An 18,357-nucleotide genomic window follows, 5' to 3' on the forward strand; every position below is an offset into this window, starting at 1 on the left:
ATCAGAACACGCCGACTTCATCCTGATTGGGGTCAGAATGCGAGAGACCAGGACTGGCTCACTGCAGAGAGAGCTCCACTAGTGTTAGAATAAATGAGGAGCCGGGGTCTAGAAAGCGGCGGGTTGGACCCCAAGGATGCTCAGTAACTTAACATCGGAGATGAAGCCAGGCCTCGCCACTCCTGGCCCAGAGGCCAGTGGAATTCCTGGAGGAAGCCAGAGGAAGCACAGCCGTGCCCCCTGGGTCTGCTGGCCCCTGCTCAGGGGGGACATGTCCCTTGCAGGGGGTAGCACTCACCGGACAACATCCACTGCCCCTGGACGGACCTTAGGGTCACTTCCCATGATGGACACGCTGGCTGCAAAGGACCCGTCGATGCTGAACACCACGCACTCCATGCCACGGGGCAGCACCGTGAGGTAGCTCATCGCGCAGGTCTGGTCGCCCCTGGAAGGCACCACCCAGGGTCAGCGTGCGCTCCGGGTCCGGTGTTGGCCTGAAGCCAGAGGTCAGCACCACTGGGGGCGGAGCTCTGTCTGGGGCCCAGGGCCGAAGAGAATCTGGTGACGACCTGTCCATTTCTCTCTGTCCCCACAGACAGGACGAGGCCCCACAGAGAGCGCCAAGAATGCTGTGGTCTGGATAGGCTGGGCTGGGAGGGCCATGAAAACGGTGGGACCACCACGAGAGGTATGCTGGGTCTCACCTGACGACCATCTTGACGGGGTAGACGCCCACACCCAGGCGCCGGGGCCGAGGCACGCTGTATGTGATGCGGCCACTGCTGTTGGTGATCTCCGTGTCCAGGTGCACCCAGCGGCCCGAGGATGGCTCCGCCATAACCAGAATGTCCACCTGGAGGCAGCAAGGTGGCCAGGGGACTGAGTCACTGACGGCTGGGGGCGGTGGGTGGCTGTGGGCTTGGCTTAGGGGCTCGGCCAGGGAACCCTCTGCCAGAGCGTGGGGTCCTGCCTGACATTTCCTGGCCCCTCCCATCCTCTCTCTTTCCCCTGCAGCCACACCGGCCTCCCCCACACACCGAGTTCATCCCTTGCTCCCCGAGTGCGCTCCCTGGCCTGCCCCGGCCAGGCAAGTGTCTCCCAGCTCGGCCCTCCCAGAGTCCTCGCCGCCATGGCACGCGGTACCCGGTGCACCTGTGGTCAGTCAAGGAGGGGACGGCCCAGCCTCTGTACCTTCTCTCCTGTCAGCGCCACCATATCGAGGGGCCCGTACATGAACCGCCCCACCAGGACCTGGGGGCCGTCTTCAGCAGCAATCACGTCGTTGGCCCGGTGGTTAGCAGTGACGTTCTAGAAGCACAGAAAGCAGCTCAGCTTTGGCACACGGGGCCCTGCATTTGCACTACACTGTCCTTAGGACTGGGGGGGCGGGCAGCGTGGAGCTGCCTGGTCATGCCTTCCTGTTAACCTCCTGTAGCACTTCTGAGGCGTGTGCCCATGGAACCTGGGAGAAAAGCAGACCCTTAGACCCTAATGCGACCGTTCTCTGCTCTCGATTCTCCCCCACGGCCCCGGGGAGCCTCTGGTCTGCACAGCTTGTCATCCTCCTGTTCCCTGGGCCGGAAACCGACTCTCACCCTCGCCTCTTCCCTCCACACCCCTACTCACACCCGACAGCCATTTGCCACCCGCCTGCTCTTAGCGGAAGGTTTCAAACGTACAAGAGTAGAGGGAACAGTGTAACCACGTCTCGTGTGCCCAACACCAGCCCCTCCGCTCAGCCACTCACGGCCACTGCAGCATCCTGCCCTTGCTGAGTCCCCGCGCCAGCCCCACCCCAGGTGATTCTGGAGCCATTCCAGACATCGGACATCGCCTCACTTTACCTGTAACCATCCCAACACCCCCGCCCCTCTTCACTTCTGGTTTCAATTCACCTGCGGCTCCAAGGCCTCGGCTGGCCCTTCCTTCACAGAACCGCCCGCCTGGTATCTCCCCACACGCCTGTGTGACCTCCTGCCTGCACTCTGCCAACAGCTTCTTAATGAAGCTCCTTATTCAGAAACGGACCCCAAGGCAGACCCATCATCTCTACAAAGCACAAAGCCATTGACACCCAGCGCCCTCCGGCTGGAGCCCAAATCCCGAGCTCAGCACCCAAGACTTGCCGACGACCTTTTCAGTTTTTGTTCCGCTGCCGCCCTCGGAGCCCCTCCGGCCTCTCAGGCCGGCTCAGTGGCAGCGCCCAGGCCTTGGCGCACACCGGGCCCCCACTGCACATGCCGTTGCTGGCCTCCTGCACCCGCACTCAGCCCCTCCACCGGGAGCTGGCTCAGCTTTGTCCCCCCAGAAACGCTGCCTGGGCCCCCCAAAGGGGGCTCTACCTCCCCTCCGCCCTGTGGTGTTTTGGAGCAAGTCCACACACATCTGCAGTCGCCTCATTGCAGGTCCCTTTGCCAGGCTTTGTAGACATAGAGGAACCAGTCACTGACCCTGCCCTGGAGACCCTGCTCTGTCCAGTGCGGGACACCGGCCCCCTTGCAGGAACACGGAGCGGGAGGGGCTGATTCGTGGAAGCAAAGCTGTGGCAAGGTGCTGGACCTCAGCAGTCATCAGGGCAATGCCAACCAAAAGCACGCACGATGCCATCCCAGGCCCACGAGGGTGACTGGAATCAGAGGTGGGGGGTGAGTGCGGGCCAGGGGGTGGGGAAGGCCGGCCCTCGGCACTGCTGGGGCGACGGAGGTGGTCAGTGTTGTTCCACGCACATGAAACGTCCAGAACGGGCAGGTTTGTAGCGACAGAAGGTAGATCACTGGTTGCTCAGGGTCGGGGGCGGGGGCGGGGATGACAGCCAAAGGGAAGGGAGCTTCCTTTCTGAGCTGATGGAAACATTAAAACTGACTGTGGTGTGAGGGTGCGTGCATCTGCGAGTACACTGAAATCCACTGAATTTTAAATGAGTATCTTGTATGATTAAAACCCGAGTTATATCTCACTATATGTATCCAAAAGAAAGAGTCGATTCACAGGGCGCCCATCCCCCTCGCCCTTCCAGGGCCTGCGCCTGCCCCAGGCGCAGCCCCACCTCCCCAGCCCACATCCCAACCAGCAGGTGACTCCAACCAGCACATACCCGCAGCTTGACCTGGGTCCTCTTACGAAGCCACTTCTCTCGGGGGTTAGCGGGGCTCAGTGCAGCGGGATCCAGGCCAGTGCTCTCCTGGACGTGCGCGCTCTCGTAGCGCATCACCTGACCGAGGCGGGCAGGGCTCCAGGTCAGGCCACCTCAGCCCCTTCCCCTCGTTCCCAGGGTGTCGGGCCCACCCGCCTGTGACCAGAAGGCCCTCTTCTGAGCCTCCCCACCTCCCAGGAGGCTGGAGACCCCAGGACCCACGTCCCTGCCCACCTGTCCTGACAGCCGGGGCCAGAGCACAGTCCCACAAATGCACTCTGGCCCTGGCACCCAGACTTAACAGCTCCCTGAGTCAGTACCCATTCTCTGCCTTCCCTCCCGCTACCCGAGGTGACCCTCCCCGAAGGCCAGCTGAAGCCCTGACCCCAGCCCCTCCTGCCCACTCAAGATCATCGCTCCTGCAGCATTACCCTCTCCCTTGAAGGGACAGATTAGTCCCTTGCCACCAAACCATTCTCGCTTGCATAAAAATATGCAGTGATCGTGCTCACCCTAAAAAAGAAAACCCTCCCTGGGACCCTCAGTGCCTCTCCAGTGACCACCGCCCCTCTCTGCTCTCCCTACGCCGAGCTCAGCCACCCCCTCCCTACCTGCCTCTCCCCCACTGCCCACCCCTGTCGGGCTTCTGTCCCCACTTCTGTCCCCACGGCTCCACTGAAGCCACAGCCCCGCCCAGACTCCGTTCTGCCCGTCAAAGGTCCAGTCCCATCCGTCCTCCCTCAGGTCTTCTCCGACCCTGGGGGACTGGCGCCTCCCTCTGGTGCTACTCTTGTCTCCCTGTGGGGCTGCAGGCTCATCCTTGAACTTCTCTACCCAATGGAAATTTCCTCGCTAGGTGTGGTGTTAGGATTCATCATAAGAAATACATATTTGGGGGGGGGTTTTTTGCCCATTTATGGCACAGAGCTCCTAAAACCCTTGTAATCTTCTAAGTGGTGAGAGCAACAAAAGTGTCTCTTGGTATGTTAATGAGGTAATTTTGGGGGACTGGTTGCCAAGGGACCCAATCAGGTGAAGAGAGGGTTTGACCTTTCAGTCCCAACCACTAACCTCCAGAGAGCAGAGAGCAGCTGGAGGCTGGACCCATCGCTCGTGGCCAAGGATTTAACCAGCCGTGCTTAGGTAATAAAACCTCCATAAAACACCCTCCAAAAAGGAGGTTCACGGAGCTTCTGGCTGGTGAGCAGGTGAGATTCGGGGAGAGAAGCGTCCCAAGAGAGGTCAGGGAAGCTCCGTGCATCTCTTCCATCTGGCTGTTCCTGAGCTACATCCTCTTATAATAAACCAGTAATCTAACAAGGAAAATGTTTCCCCTTATTCTCCTTATGCTCCTTATTTGCTAGAGCAGCTCACAGAGTTCTAGCAAGTTTATCAAGCCCAAGGAGGGGGTATATCGGAACCTCCGCTCAGTCAGAAGCCCGGGTAACAGCCTAGACTTGCAATTGCCATCTGAGGGGGGTGGGGTCACACTTGTGGGTCTAAACCACTACCCTGTGGGATCTGAGTTGAACTGTAAGACACCCGGCTGGTGGTGCTGAACTGCACGGTGTGGGGAAGAAGCCACACCTCGGAACTGGTGTCAAAATCGGAGCATTGTGCCCGTCACTGGCTTTAGATGTGATCCAAGCACCAATGACCCCACGTTCTATCCTGGCATCTCCTCCAAGCTTCAGACTTTCCACTCACCTTCCTTCTCAACATCTCACAGCATCTCACCTTCCTGCCACACCCGCCCCAGCCCTGCTCTCTCCTGGCCCTAAGTATTCAAGTGTAACTGGACCCGCTGGCCTCCCCTCTCCCTTGCAGCTCAGGCACCAATGAGTCCTGTCACCACCACGCAAACCCTCGCCCAGCTCGAGCTCCTCAGCACCTCCACCGCCAGCACAACAGCCCAAGCCACCATCTTGAACTTGGGCTCCTATGCTTTCCTATAACGGGCTTCATGTCTTCTCCCCCAGATGGCAGTGAGCCTTCCTTGTAAAAATCCGTGTAAGCTGATATCTGTTCCTTGTTTCAAAATCCTGCAAGAGCTTCTGATTGGACCCCGCATAACAACAAACTCCTGACCTTGGCCGTGGAGGCTGCACCACCACCGCACCTCTCCTCTTCCCCAGGCTCTGCTCAGTCACTGGCCCCCTTTCACAGCGGAGGACATGGAGACTCACGGGGGAGCAGACATTTATTACTCCAGTCTTCGAGTTGAAACATGGGTACATTCTCCTGTGTAGTTTCTATTTAATGTTCTGGAAAGTACCGGGCCATTACCCGGAAGCCAGTGCTCTTTATGAAACCCACTGTCTGACTGTGCCAACCCTCCCCCAACACATACACTTGGCTGAGGACTCCAGTGACTTCCCAATGGCCGACGTGACCTGCAGAGCAAGCCTCTTCTCCGGACACGGAAGGACCGGGCCCTGCCTAGGGGCCCTGCAGGCGGAACCCGGGAAGGGCCGAGTACCTGTCTCAGGATGAAGGCCACCACGTCCGTGGATTCCCAGTAGCTGGCATGGAAGAGGTGGGGCAGCGCCACGGTGGGGAAGGCTGTGAGGACCTCAGGGCAGTACAGGGCGTAGTCGATGCGCTTGGTGCCCCACCACCTGGCCGTGACTGCGGGGCCGAGAGGGGGGTGAGGACAGAGCAGCCAGCCTGGGGCCCGTACCCAAGGGGCCATGCAGGACCCTCTTGACCAGACACAGTGGTGGGTGTCCCGCTCGGGGTACGAGTTTGAGCACCCAGCTCAAAATGAGCTCTGGGACCTAAGTTGCTTCCTTCCCACCTCCTGCCCCACCCCAGGAGGGGACATGTGCTGTCAACTCGTCCCCAGGAACAGGGACCCATGGGGGCACCCACAGTCTCACCCCAGGGCAGCTGGTCGGCCAGGGTTCCCAGTGGGAAACCTGAATATTGGGATCACAGCTCTGGCTGAGGTCAGAACTTGGTCTATGCCCGGAGAGGTCATAGCTCAGTCCACAGTCAAAGGTCAAAGTTCACTCTGAGGTCAGAGTTCAGCCTGGATTTCCATTAGCCCTCCTCCCCTGCCCTCAGCAGCTCTGGCAGTGGACGAGTAGCCACCCAGAGGAGGGTCCCAAGGAAGGCCCCAGAAGACTCTCACTCACTGCGGGAGGCTCCAGCGGGGGCCAGGCTGTCTGAGGACTCTGAGCTATCACTGTGGGAGCTGCCCTGGCTCATCCTCCGCCCCCGGCGCTGGGACCTCGGGGCCTGAGGGGGCGAGGCAGGGGCGTCCATGATCGGCGGGCTTTCCTGGGAGCTGCCCTCCAGGAAGAGGGAGCTGTGGGTGTGCAGGGCATCAGCTGGAGGGGGAATCTCACAGTCAGGACTGAATAGCACGCCTCCTATGGAGCCACCCCTTGCCCCCCAACCCATGCCGTGCCAGCCCCATGCTGGGCAGGAGGCCGGGCGCTCAGAGACAACCCACCCCCGGCCCTGCTCACTCCCCTGCCTGACAGGCGACCTGCCCACTCTCACACCTCCGGAACCCACCATGGTGCATTGCTGGGTTCCACATCCTCTGTGTTGTGGGTTATGCAGGCACAAGTCGGGGTCCCTACCGTCACTCCTACCCCTGACACAGCTGCCAAGGGGCCTCTGGGAGGGTGTCCTCAAGGCCTAGCCGAGGCTACAGGGTGGCCCATAACCATGTGCTCTTGTATCGAACTTCCCTCCTATGCTACGAAGGACTGTGGCTGAGCCCAGAAGCAAATGGGGACTCCGCCCGGGAGCCGGGGTGCTCTCTGGGAGCAGAGGAGTGTCCTGAGCAAACGGGGGCCCATTTTGGGGGGGGGGAGGTTTTAAAGCCTTTGTCAGGAGGCTCCTGACAAAGCAGAACTTTGGAAATTAAGTTTTCATCACAATGGGCTGGGGCTGGTTTTTAATCCTGAGCCACATCCCCCACCCCACCTCTGCCAGCAATCTGGCCCCAAACCTCTGAACAGGCTCTGGTGCATGGAGCCAAGGCTCTCACCTCCAAGCCCTGACTGTCTGTTAGGGGCCTCCCCTTACCTCATCCCAGTTTATGCCCAGCTCACCCCACTTGAGCCCCAGAAGCCACTGGCTATCTCCTAAACCCACCTGCTCTTGCTTCTGCTATTCCCTCCACCTAGAAGATCTTCCCCAACCCCCATCCTCCAGCTCTTCGACACCTGTCCAAATGCTTTGGTCAAAAGCCCCCTCTTCCTTGAAGCCAACCAGGATGAGATACTCCCTGCTCTGCACCTCCAGAATCTAGGCTAGCCACTGGGCAATAGCACTCAGCTAGACCCCTTGGCTCTCAATCAGGTCTTACAGCTCAAGTATTATGCTGGCTGAGAGGTTAGCCAGGAGCTCACCGGAGGCAGAGCCTAGGTCTCTGAGCCCCAAGAAGCCCCCTACAGAGCAGGTGCTCACACAGGTGGGCTGCTCGGAAAGCAGGTGAGTGAGCTGTTTGCCTGCTCTGGCCCCCCAGAGCACACGGCCCCTGTTCAGTTGGGTCTAGTCACCCCATCGGCTGATAGCTTGGAAAGGCTAGACCAGAGGTGGTGGCCCTGCAGTGCCTCCTGGCTGGGGCCCAGCCTCCAGCTCAGCACACTCTCCCTCACCCCTGGGAGCCTACCAAGGAGGAGGGACTGTCCATCACCCAGTGGGAACCTCTGGTAGCGGGGCACGCTGACGGGAGGCACCAGGTGGAACTTGGGCTCCAGTAGTGGCTCAAGCCGTGAGGCAGAGGGGTCTGCGCAGTGGAAGAAGCTGTAGACCTGGCTGCAGGCGGGACGCACCTGGAATCCTGGGAGAATACACAGGGGAAGCCCCTTGCTGGTACCTGCTCCCCTGGCCTTAGAAGGCTTCTGTTAGCGCAGTTCTCAGTGGCCTACTCCTCTGTTCGAAAATGCCATGGCTCCCTGCTACCATCAGGTTCGATTTGGCATTCCCAGCCTATGCACCCAGCTCTGCTGCCCTGGCAACCGTCCAACACGCCCTGACAATCTTGCTGTGTTCCCTTCCCTGTGCCTTTGCTCAAACTGCCCCTCCTTCCAGTGGGTCCTTCTTCCACTCTCTCCACTGGTCAAACTCCTATAAATTCTCCAGCTTTCACCTAGTTGCTATCTGATGTCTGAAGCCGACCGCAGGTCTTTCCGTCAAGATCAGCTGCCCCTTCCTCCAGCCCTCACGCAATTCCTAGGCCAGCAGCAGAGGTCTCTGCCTGAGTCGGCAGTACACTTCTCTCACAGACCAGCAGGTGTCTCCACTGAGGCACCTCACCAGTGCGTTTCTCTGTCCCTCTGCCTCTGGGGACTGGACTGTCCAGCATCCAGGGAGCCCTAGGGCTCCCTAGTGACATGGGGGCAGCGGCGAGGTTTTGCCTCCTCCCCCTACTTCAAGCAGAGCCTCTCCCTGTTTCTCTGTTCTGTACTGTAAGCCGCGGGTAAGCTGCGGTACAAGTTTGAGAAGCCCTGGTCCGCTCATCTCCAAGGTGCCTCCAGACTCTTGCATTCTCAGAATCATTGCTTAACGGCCTGCTGGTGCAGATCGCCTCTGTGCATTTTAGAGGGTGGAGGATGGCACTCAGGGCTGCGGGCACTGCCCAAGCAGAGGCACAGCGTGAGCCTAGCTGTGTGCCAGGGTCACTAACACAGGCCGGGCTGCAGTGTGCCCACCTGGACACTGGGGACACAGGGGTGGGTACAACAGGGTAAATGCTGGTAGTTCCTCTTCCCGCACAGCATGACAGCTGAAGAAGAGGGCCACAAACCGTCCGGGGACACATGACACTCACAGTGAAATCTACCAGAGGCTAGCTCAGCTCTGTTCCACCTGGGGAAACTACCCCACTCTTCCTCCTCTCCCTCCCCCTGCTTCTTCTTCTCTCCGTCCACCACCCCCAACTCTGGGGCCCTCCCCGAACCTGCCCCCACCCCCACTCTCCCTGATTTGAGGTGCTAACGAAGAGGCCTAGGACACAAGGCCCCTCAGGCCCCAGGCCAAGCCACACCCACCGTCCAGCCCTGGCAGCACCGTCCTCCGCATGGCCAGGACCAGGCCCAGGGGTGAGCCGAAGAGGAAGAAGTCAGACACATCGAAGTCCAGGCGGCCCAGGCTGACCTCAGGGAGCTGGGGCGCCCCCGCCGCAGGGGGCTCGGCCTCGTCCTTCAGCATGCTCGAGTGGATGCTGCGGGAGCGGGAGGACACAGGGGGCGCGTCAGGGAAGGACCACGGACATGCAGTACTCACCGAGCAGGGGGCCTCAAGTCTGGGTGCAGAGAGCCCAGCCCTCCTTCTGTGGGCAGGGCCCAGAGCCACAGTCCACTCGCTGGACACCATCATACGCATCGGCAACCATCTCCACACTGGCCACCAAGGCCTGGCCAACGTTTGGCTAAGGCAGGGGTCGGCGGCCAGCGTCTTCCATAAAGGACCAGGTGGTAAATATTTTAGACTTTGAGGGCCATATGGTCCCCACCATGTTTACTTAACTCTGCTGTGTAACACGCAAGCGGCCACAGGTGATACTTAAACGACTACGCATGGCCAGTAAAGCTTGATTTACTAAAACCGGCTGAGAACCCGAGAACACCTCAGCGTCCTCCACACTGTCGGGCCTGCCCCATCGTGCTGGGTTTGTGATGGCCGCACTGGGGATTCCGGCATTATCTACCACAGAAGCCCAGCTGGCCAATACACAGACCAGCTGGGTAATGTCAGTCCTGCCAGGATTAGGCCTTTCATTGTAACTGATGTTCCAGGCCACCCGCAGGCACAGATGCAAACAGCTTGGTCTTCCCTCCCCGCCAGCCTGCAGATGAAGCAGAGCTTAAAGAGAAAATGACAAGACATGGAGATCCAGTCATTCACATCCCAGGCACCCATTGCCCCAGAGAGCTCATGCTGATGTTTAGCCACAGGCCGGGACCAAGCTGCCTGGGATGGGCAGAAAAACTGGGGACCTCCCTTACCTTCCAACTGGCATTTGAATTTAAGACAATCCAGTGGGATTACATAATTTTTTTAAAGATTTTATTTATTTATTTTTAGAGAGAGGGGAAGGGAAAGAGAAAGAGAGGGAGAGAAACATCAATGTGTGAGAGATACATGGAGAAATTGCCTCCTACACGCCCACAACCAGGGACCTGGCCTGCAACCCAGGCACGTACCCTGACTGGGAAGGGAACCGGCGACCTTCCAGTTTGCAGGCTGGCACCCAGCCCACTGAGCCACACCAGCCAGGGTAGGATTGCATGATTTATGAATCAACTAAAAGCAAATTCAACTAGCACACTCCAGTTGGAGGAGAAAAGGAAAGGGAGAAATCACCATCAAAACGGTGTGTGAGCGAGGGTCCTGAATCCCACCCCCTCTGCCCCTTGTGGTGGGAGCATCTCTCGTGAGGGTGATGACTCTGGTGTTAAACAATACATACTTCGTGTACAGCCTGGTCCCCAAACACACGCCAACTACTTAATTGCCAAAGAAACAGCCATCTGTCCCTTCACCAGAGGGAAAGCTGGCTGTTTTGGACCTGCCACTAAAAGCCTCCAACTTCTTGTCACTACCCAAATCTGGGGCTTTCTTAAAGGGTTTTTGCAAGGACGAACCAGAAATGTGGAGATCACACCTTGCACCCCGGACTTGAAATGTGGCCACTTTTCTAAAGAACAGTCTGTCAGAGGGGCTTCAAATAGTCAGAGATCTAACCAAGCAGAGCCCTTGACCTAATGATTCCTCCTCCGGAAATCCACACAAACAGAACAGCCCTGACACATGCGTGCGTGTCTGTGCACAAAGATGGCCACCAGAGTGCTATTTATAGTTCTGAAGAACGGGAAACAGCCAAAGTGTCCAAATGTTCTCCATTTACTCAACAAAATATTGTTAAGAATATCTACCAAGTATTTTTAATTATATGAGGAAAAGATCACCATATAAGGGTTTTTTTAAGCAAAACGAAATGCAAAGCATGTAAAAAATACATATACTGATGGTCTATTTTCCACATGCAGAGCCAACCTCATGGTGCTCACCGCCGGGGTGAGAAAGGAGGGGGACAGAACTGGGAGGCACCCCTTCTGGTTCCGGTCTAGGCCCAATGCCCCTGTGCACCCTGAATGAATGTGCACATAATTCAGGTAGCCCGTATTGGTGAGCAAGTCTCCTCAGGAGGTTAAAGAGTGGACTTTCCGTGGAGGGTCCTGCCTGGTCTTCGAGTACAAGTGTGCGTGTGCTGGTCCCAGCTCTGGTTATGTGGCCCCAGGAAGGGTCCTGACTTAGCTCATCTGTATTGCCTCATCCGAGAAAATAATAGGAACACACACCTGGAGTAGCTCACAAACGCACTTACAACACACCTCTTCTTTCACTAGTTTCCCAAAACCAGCAGTGAAGCAGGCTGGGCAGCATTTGCCATTTTGCAGAAGGTGAAACTGAGGCTCGGGGATGTGAGACTGACTGACCCCTCTCTCTGAAAGCTGGGCGAGCAGAGACAGAGTGCAGGGTCCTGGGTCTCAGCCCAGGGCCCATGGGGAGTGGCCTTGGTCTCAGCACTTGCCTAGGAGCTCCCATAGAAGGACTCGGGACATAGGGCTGGTCCTAAGCCACTCATGTGATTCTAAGCCAAGGTGCTCTCTGCTCTAGACACTTTGCAGGACGGTGGGACACAGGGAGTGGTTACCTTGATAGGAAGGCGTGATGCTGGGTGATGGCCTCACAGTCATAGGTAGAAGAATCACTCTGTTTCCGTGGCAACAGCCTCTTGGGCTCCTCATCCTCCAACACGGTGGACACATCGATGTTGCTCTTGCTGAGCCGCTTGCTGCCGGCCAGACTGCACTCCTCCTCCCCCACAACCGGGCTGTCCTTTGGGACCGAGGGGAGAACGGGCGGCACTGCAGTCACTGCAGACTCTGGGGCCCTGCCTCCTCCCCCAGTCACAAGTGACCCCTTTCTTCTAGACGTGAGAGACGACACCTCTTCCAAAAGAAGCATGACAGCCACAACACAGTCGCAGTTTGAGGTTGGTCACAGGGCTGTCTCCTGCATCCCCAGAGACCAGCGACTCGGTGGGGCCCGGGGCAGCTGTCTGGGGGCCCAACCCCAAATTAGCCCCTCTGGGCCTCGCTCTCCTCACTGTGGTAGTAATCTCTTGCTCCTCTGGTGAGATCATGATGCCACACTTTGTAACCTGGACTTCACGGTGCCAGTGTTAAAGGTTAACACTAACCACCCCCGAGAGGCCCCTGCTCCCAAGGACAAACCCCTCCCCCATCCCCACCCTTCCCTGGCCGCACCTGAGTGCTGCTGACGCTCCCTTTCCGGCTGCTGCTGCCTGGGCTGTCGCCTGAGGGCCCCGCACTGTAGCAGATGGCATCAAAGGCCAGGAGGCCCCCCACACAGTCCCCGATGAGACACACCTGGAGAAGGCACGGCTGGGACTGCGGGCCTGGCCTCTGCTGACCCCTCACCCCCACACCCATCCAGAGCACAGGTCACCTGGAGAACGAGGAGCCTATCCCAGGAGGCCTGAGAGAGCCCCTGCAGCGGGCAGAGGGCTTATTCTGGGGCCAGGGTCAGCCTGAGGACAGAAGCCAGGCTGGTGTCAAGGGTCAGACTAGGGCTGGGGTCAGACTAAGGCCAGGGTCAACCCAAGGACAGGAGCCAGGCCAGGGTCAGGGGTCAGACGGGGGCCAGGGAGCCAGTCTGGGCTGACAATCAGAACGGAGATGTTGAGCTCCATTTTCCTATCTGTAAAACGAGGACAAAGCCAAAGATTGCCAAAGCCTCCTTGGGCCTCCGAAACCATGGATCCTGAACAGCCTAGATCCTTTGGTCTAGATCCAAAGGTCCAGATCCTTTGGGCAGATCCAAGCCCCTCTCCAGGTGGGGCCAAGACGAGGTGGAGGGAGCAGGCTGTCCTACCTGCCCACTGAAGCCAATGCCATCAGGAGACTTGAGGAACTCTGCGTAGGCCTGGTTGGCTCGCTCGATGACGGTGACAACTGCATCCTGGTACTGTGGGGAGGAGATGGCCAACAGGGGCAGCGCGGCCAGAGGGACGTGGTCCTGGCTGTTGCTGAGACAGCTCTCATCGTGGCTGTAGGGGTTCAGGCTGCAGACAGGGGACCAAGGTGAGCCCCACTGGGGTCAGCACGGCAGTGGGTTTGGGAGGGTTTGGGCCTTCGGACTGGGCAAAAGGGAGCTGGGCCGTCCGCTCCGGACCCCTCCTGAGGACCCAGTCAGCAGACAAAGCACAGGCATGGGGCGATGAGCCAGTGCTGACTCCCTCGTGTCCACCTCCTACCAGCCCGCAAGGCGGGCTCTGGAGTCCCTGTGACAGCAGCTCTCTCCTGCCCTGTTCTGCGTGGCGCCGAAGAGCACCCCGACCGTGGGGGAAGCCACTGGTATGGATCAGGGAGGGGACGTGGGGTCATGACGGACTTCCTAGAGGAGGTGGGGCTTGAACCAGGCCTCAGGGAAGGCCGTGGGGAAAGTGGGAAGGAGGGGAGGGTGTGCCAGGGGTGCTGCAGTCTCAGGAGGCGTGTAGCTGTGGCTGGGCACCGTGCCCGTCTTTCTGGGACCAGGACCTAGAGCCTTCAGGGGACTTGCAGGAAGATCTGTGGCTCGGGAGAGGACGAGGAGAGCCTGCCCTGTCCCATTCCCACCACTCGTGGATTGTCCAGCCCCTGCACGCACCCCCGCCCTCACTTCCCTGCCTCCCCACTGGTGGCTCAGACGCACCAGGGCCCAGCTCCCAGCCGCCTGCCCCTTTGCCCGCCTCACCCGTCCTACCTGTGTCCCCTAGGGCATCAGACCCTGCTGGCCAGGAGGGACCACAGGGGGACAGACTGCCCAACCTCTGCCCAGAGCCTGCCCTTTCCCCACAGCCTAAGCTCAGGTGACAGGGCTCAGGGACCCTGGGCAGGTGACAGAGACCTCGTGGTGTTCAAGGCCAGCCTAACAGCCATTCCTCGTCTCCACAGAGCACAAATTAGAGGAAACAGGCCTCCATTGCTGCTGAGAGGTTTTAATTAGCGGAGAAAGAGCTCCCTCCCAGCAGTGATTAGGGCTGACGGATGGCCTGGCAAGGCTCTGCCTGGGGGAGAGTACGCGCCTTCCCGCTATCCCCTCGCTGTCCCCTTCAGTGGTCAGGCCATCCATCTTCCTAGAGATCGGGCCTGGACTGGGTGACCCAGCTCGGGGAGTCAGATGTCCCGGGGGCCAGGCGTTAGGGGGATCCCGAGACAGATTATGAATGAGCCCAATTGACTCCGGCTGTTGGAGTGTGAAGGGACTGGAGCCACACCAGCTCAGCTCCCGAATCCTGCTGCAGGGCAGACACACAAAGCAGATCAACCTGATAAGAAGCAGATTCCAGGGCCCTGCCCACCCTGCCCAATTCAGACGAGAGCAGGCATTCAGGGCGGTTTGGCCCTAGACTGCCCCACCCGGTGCAGACACCCTAGTGGTGAGGCCTGCAGCCCTGTGGTTTAACAAGAATCCCATTGGCATTTGGGCCCTTAGCCAGGCTGGGGACCTACTAACCTAACCTCCTTCCTTGCTTCCAGCTCCGACTGAGATCTGTCCTGCCTGTGGCCTGGGGCACAGATAAACCGCAGGCAGGTCTCTGCTCCCTGGGCAGAGGCAACCCTTCCTTTCACAGACCAGAAAAGTAAGTGAGGCCTGGCGGGCCCTCCACTTGAGCTCCCCCACCCAGCAGGAAGCTGAGGATGGGCCTCCTGCACCTGCCCCCCCCCCCAGCAATGCTGAGTCCTGTCCATGGCCACAGCTGGGACGCCCTGTGTACCCTGCCCCAGCCGCCACCTGGATAAGGGCTCCTCTCTTCGAAGCCTCAAGATTCTGGCAATGTCGACGTGAAAGAGACTGAGGGGCAGGACAGAGGTGTCTCTGGCCTCCCTTTCCTCCCTAACTGCAGAAAGTTCCCGGCTTCCAGTCTTCCCGTGTCTGCCGCAGGCTCCCTGAGACACACCCTCTGCAGGGGTCGGGCCTCCTTTGCCCTCATTACCTGTGAGCAGCCAGGGCTCCCCCTGGCTCCTGACATCCCCCTCTGGCTCCCGGCTATTTTAAGAGGTCAGGGACCTGGGGAGCACAGAGCCCACTGATCCTGGAGCAGTGGGTGGGGTCTCCCATGGGCCCCCAGGTGCTGGTGGGGCCCCTGGTCTCCCAGTTAACCCCCACAGGGACCAGGGCAGGTTTGGATGGAGAACCCGGACGTGGTAAGCATGCTGCCTCACCCCTGACATCCAGGTTCTCCACTGGAAACCAGGAACACCTCCCTCCCCAGCCCTGTCCCCCAATGGAGAGAGCACCTTCTCCCCTGTGAGGACAATGAGGTGTCACAGAGAATCCCCACGAGGTGCTTTCTCTGTGCCCCACGCTATGCCAGGTGCTTCCCATAGGCTAGCACCCAGAATCCTCAAAAAAAAACCCCACAAAACCCTCTAGGAGGCGGTTACCTCCTGAGTGTTCACCGACAAGGAAACAGAGGGGAGGGCTACATAGCTGCCCCCAGGCTGCACAGCCAGAGCTCAGATCCAGGCTGACACATACTTCACCTCATTCTGCTACTCTCGCAGCACACACCACGTCACTGCTCCGGGAAGCCTCCTGGGCCCCGAGTGTCCTCAGCACCCTGTGCCAGCTCCGTCGGAGCACACTGGCCTCCTGGGCCATAATCATGTGGCCTGGGAGTGAGGCTGCCCGGGCGGGACCCCTGGCGCCAGTTGCTGGATAACCCTGGAGAAAACCCCACTCATCCCGCAGGGCCCCAGCTCCCTCACCTGGACCAGCGAGACCAGGGCCTCTGAGCACTGAAGTGGATCTGAGCTGCCACAGGGGCCGGGCACCACCTGGTCCCAGGCCGGGGAGAACTCAGGGCACAGTGCTGGTGACGTCTTGCTGACCACTTCCCACCGGTGACACTCAAGGTCAGAGAGGCGGGACAGGTACGCCCCTACCCACCAGGTGCCCATACGGCAGGAACAGTCCCTCCACCTAGTGCCCCGACCACCAGTGCCCTTCAGGCCCAGCAAACAGAAAGGGACTCACTTGGAGACCAGTGAGAAAGCCTCAGAGCAGATGGCAGGACAGGGGACAAACTTGATAAGGATGTGACCCAGGGCCGCAGGGAAGTGGGCACGCGTGACCTTCTCCAGCACGGAGCTGAAGGTGCGGATGTCGGCAGCCTTACAGGATGGGTCCCCCGAGCCGGTGTCCAGGATGTTCCCCCCGTGCAGCACCAGCAGCAGGACGTGCGTCTTGCAGGAGCGCTGAGGGCCGACTTCCTGGAAGGGACGCCAGCGGGGACAGAAAGACCCAGGCAGCAGGGAGATAGGGTGGGGGAGGAGCAGCACAGTGAATCTCACACACACACACATACACTCACACACACACACACACACTCACACGATGTGGCCAGAGAAGCAGGTACCATGCCCAGCCTTGGGGACCTCTTCAGCCCCCATGGGCTGGGACCTCCTGTGCATTTGGAATGGGGACACAGACTGCCAGGAGGGAAGCCCCTCAGTGTCCCAGCAGGAGGGGTCCCAAGAGGCCCTCCTTGTTCCTATGGGAGCCAGAAGCCCAGAGCAGGACCGGACGCTGCCCAGGGTCACACAGCAAGTCAGAGGAGGAGCTGGATGGAAACCAGACAGCCTGCCCACCCCGGGCTCTTCCTAAAACCCTGAGCGCAGCAGGGGCCCCCACGACCCCGGGAAGCCAGCCCACCTCATTGTCCTCGTGGATCTCAATGCTGCCCTGGGCCGGGAACTTCTGTCTTCTCAAGGAAACTCGGTACAGCTCTCCTGTGGTGGGAACAGAGGGGAACTCAGCTGGCGAGAAGCACGGCCCACAAAACGACAGCTTCTAGAGCTGTGGAGGCACCCGGCCGGGCCCTTGCCTCCAGACTCAGCCACGTGAAACCCTTTCTCCGCCTAAAAAAAGAAGACATGCGGGATGAGGCCATCAGGGATGCGGTCCTGGGGGCCAGCAGGCGCATCCTAGAAAGGACCGGTCCTGCTTCCCTTCAACAGTGGCCACAGTACAAGGGTCGTCGAACGGCTTCCACCTCCAGTAATGGGAGAAATTTGGGCCAAGCATCCAACAACTACAGTTGCCAGATTTTAAAAAAATCACTCAATATGTTTACGAGATATCAGACATAGCGAGGCTCTGAATTACAGGCACCCCATCCAGGGGAAGGTGGGCCCTCAGCGGTACGGCGGGCATTGGGACCGCACTCCTCATCACTCATCCCCCTCGAGCCCTGGGGCGAGGCCAGCCAGCTGCCAGAAATGCTCTTCTCGCTTCTCTCAGCTGCCTGGGCTCACCGCCTCCACCTCCAGGAAGTGCTTCTTGGCATCCAACCCTCCCTGAGCTCATATTCTTTCAACACAGACACTACAGTCATGGACCAGATCTGGCCCACTGCCTGTTTCTGTAAATAAAGTTTTATTGGAACACAGCCATGCCCATTCATTTACGCATTATCTGTGGCTGCTTATGCATCACAGAGACTTTTTATAGCCCACAAAGCCTAAAATATTTACTATCTGGCCCTTTAAAGAAAAGCTTATTGACCCCGATCTAATACCTGGCCTGTCATCAAAGATGATGAGTTTTCTCCCACCACAGAAAACCTATGGCCAGAGGCTTCCTCTCTGGGACCTGGCAGCCCCAGCAGCAGCCGGGACCTAGGTCAAGCAACAGCTCAGGACTTGAACTTGGACCAGGTGATGCAAGGCCGCTTTGGACTCTCGGATGGAGAGAGACCCCAAAGACACTTGATGGCCCCCCACTGCCTACCCAATGATGCTGCCACCATGAGAAAGTGAGGAACCCTTCAGCTGAGCTGACCTTGCTTCCTCTCCTCTTTGCCCATGAGAAGGGTACCACTTTCTCTGTGTGGCTAAACCTCACAGCTACACTGTAAAACACTTGTTTGCCTGCAGTGACAGGGAACTCATCTCTTAAAGCAGCCAGTTCCAGGTGAGGATGGCCCTTTCCTTCTTCTCACTTCACACCCACCCCCTGCCAGGTGCCCGCTGCACCCTGCCAGCAAGCCCACTGGGAGAGGGTTCTCCCAACAGGCTTTGCAGGCAACCCTGCAGTAGGTGTGGGTGGGAGCCCTGGCCCACGGGTGCCTGAGTCTACAGCCCTCGGCCACTGCTGACCCCAGGGGAGGGTGCCTCTGAAGGAAT

At 59.0% G+C, this 18,357-nt stretch overlaps 1 protein-coding gene across 4 annotated transcripts in view; it reads right to left on the minus strand.

Annotated features, from left to right (window-relative positions):
• PITPNM3 (PITPNM family member 3) overlaps positions 1-18,357 on the minus strand; it is an 85,600-nt gene that overhangs the window by 11,647 nt on the left and 55,596 nt on the right. For all 4 annotated transcript variants that reach the window (XM_037126744.2, XM_037126743.2, XM_053672620.1 and 1 more), the window contains 13 exons: positions 16,886-16,962; positions 16,208-16,443; positions 13,061-13,250; positions 12,433-12,555; positions 11,817-12,001; positions 9,148-9,320; positions 7,767-7,937; positions 6,274-6,468; positions 5,616-5,764; positions 3,098-3,214; positions 1,195-1,311; positions 708-856; positions 299-448 (listed from right to left, as the gene is read on the minus strand). In XM_037126744.2, the coding sequence (XP_036982639.2) occupies positions 299-448; positions 708-856; positions 1,195-1,311; positions 3,098-3,214; positions 5,616-5,764; positions 6,274-6,468; positions 7,767-7,937; positions 9,148-9,320; positions 11,817-12,001; positions 12,433-12,555; positions 13,061-13,250; positions 16,208-16,443; positions 16,886-16,962 (2,032 nt within the window). The remainder of the gene's footprint in view (positions 1-298; positions 449-707; positions 857-1,194; positions 1,312-3,097; positions 3,215-5,615; positions 5,765-6,273; positions 6,469-7,766; positions 7,938-9,147; positions 9,321-11,816; positions 12,002-12,432; positions 12,556-13,060; positions 13,251-16,207; positions 16,444-16,885; positions 16,963-18,357) is intronic.

Source organism: Artibeus jamaicensis, unplaced genomic scaffold (assembly GCF_021234435.1).
Source record: "Artibeus jamaicensis isolate MK-2021 breed Jamaican fruit bat unplaced genomic scaffold, CSHL_Jam_final contig_777, whole genome shotgun sequence".
Classification (NCBI taxonomy): domain Eukaryota; kingdom Metazoa; phylum Chordata; class Mammalia; order Chiroptera; family Phyllostomidae; genus Artibeus; species Artibeus jamaicensis.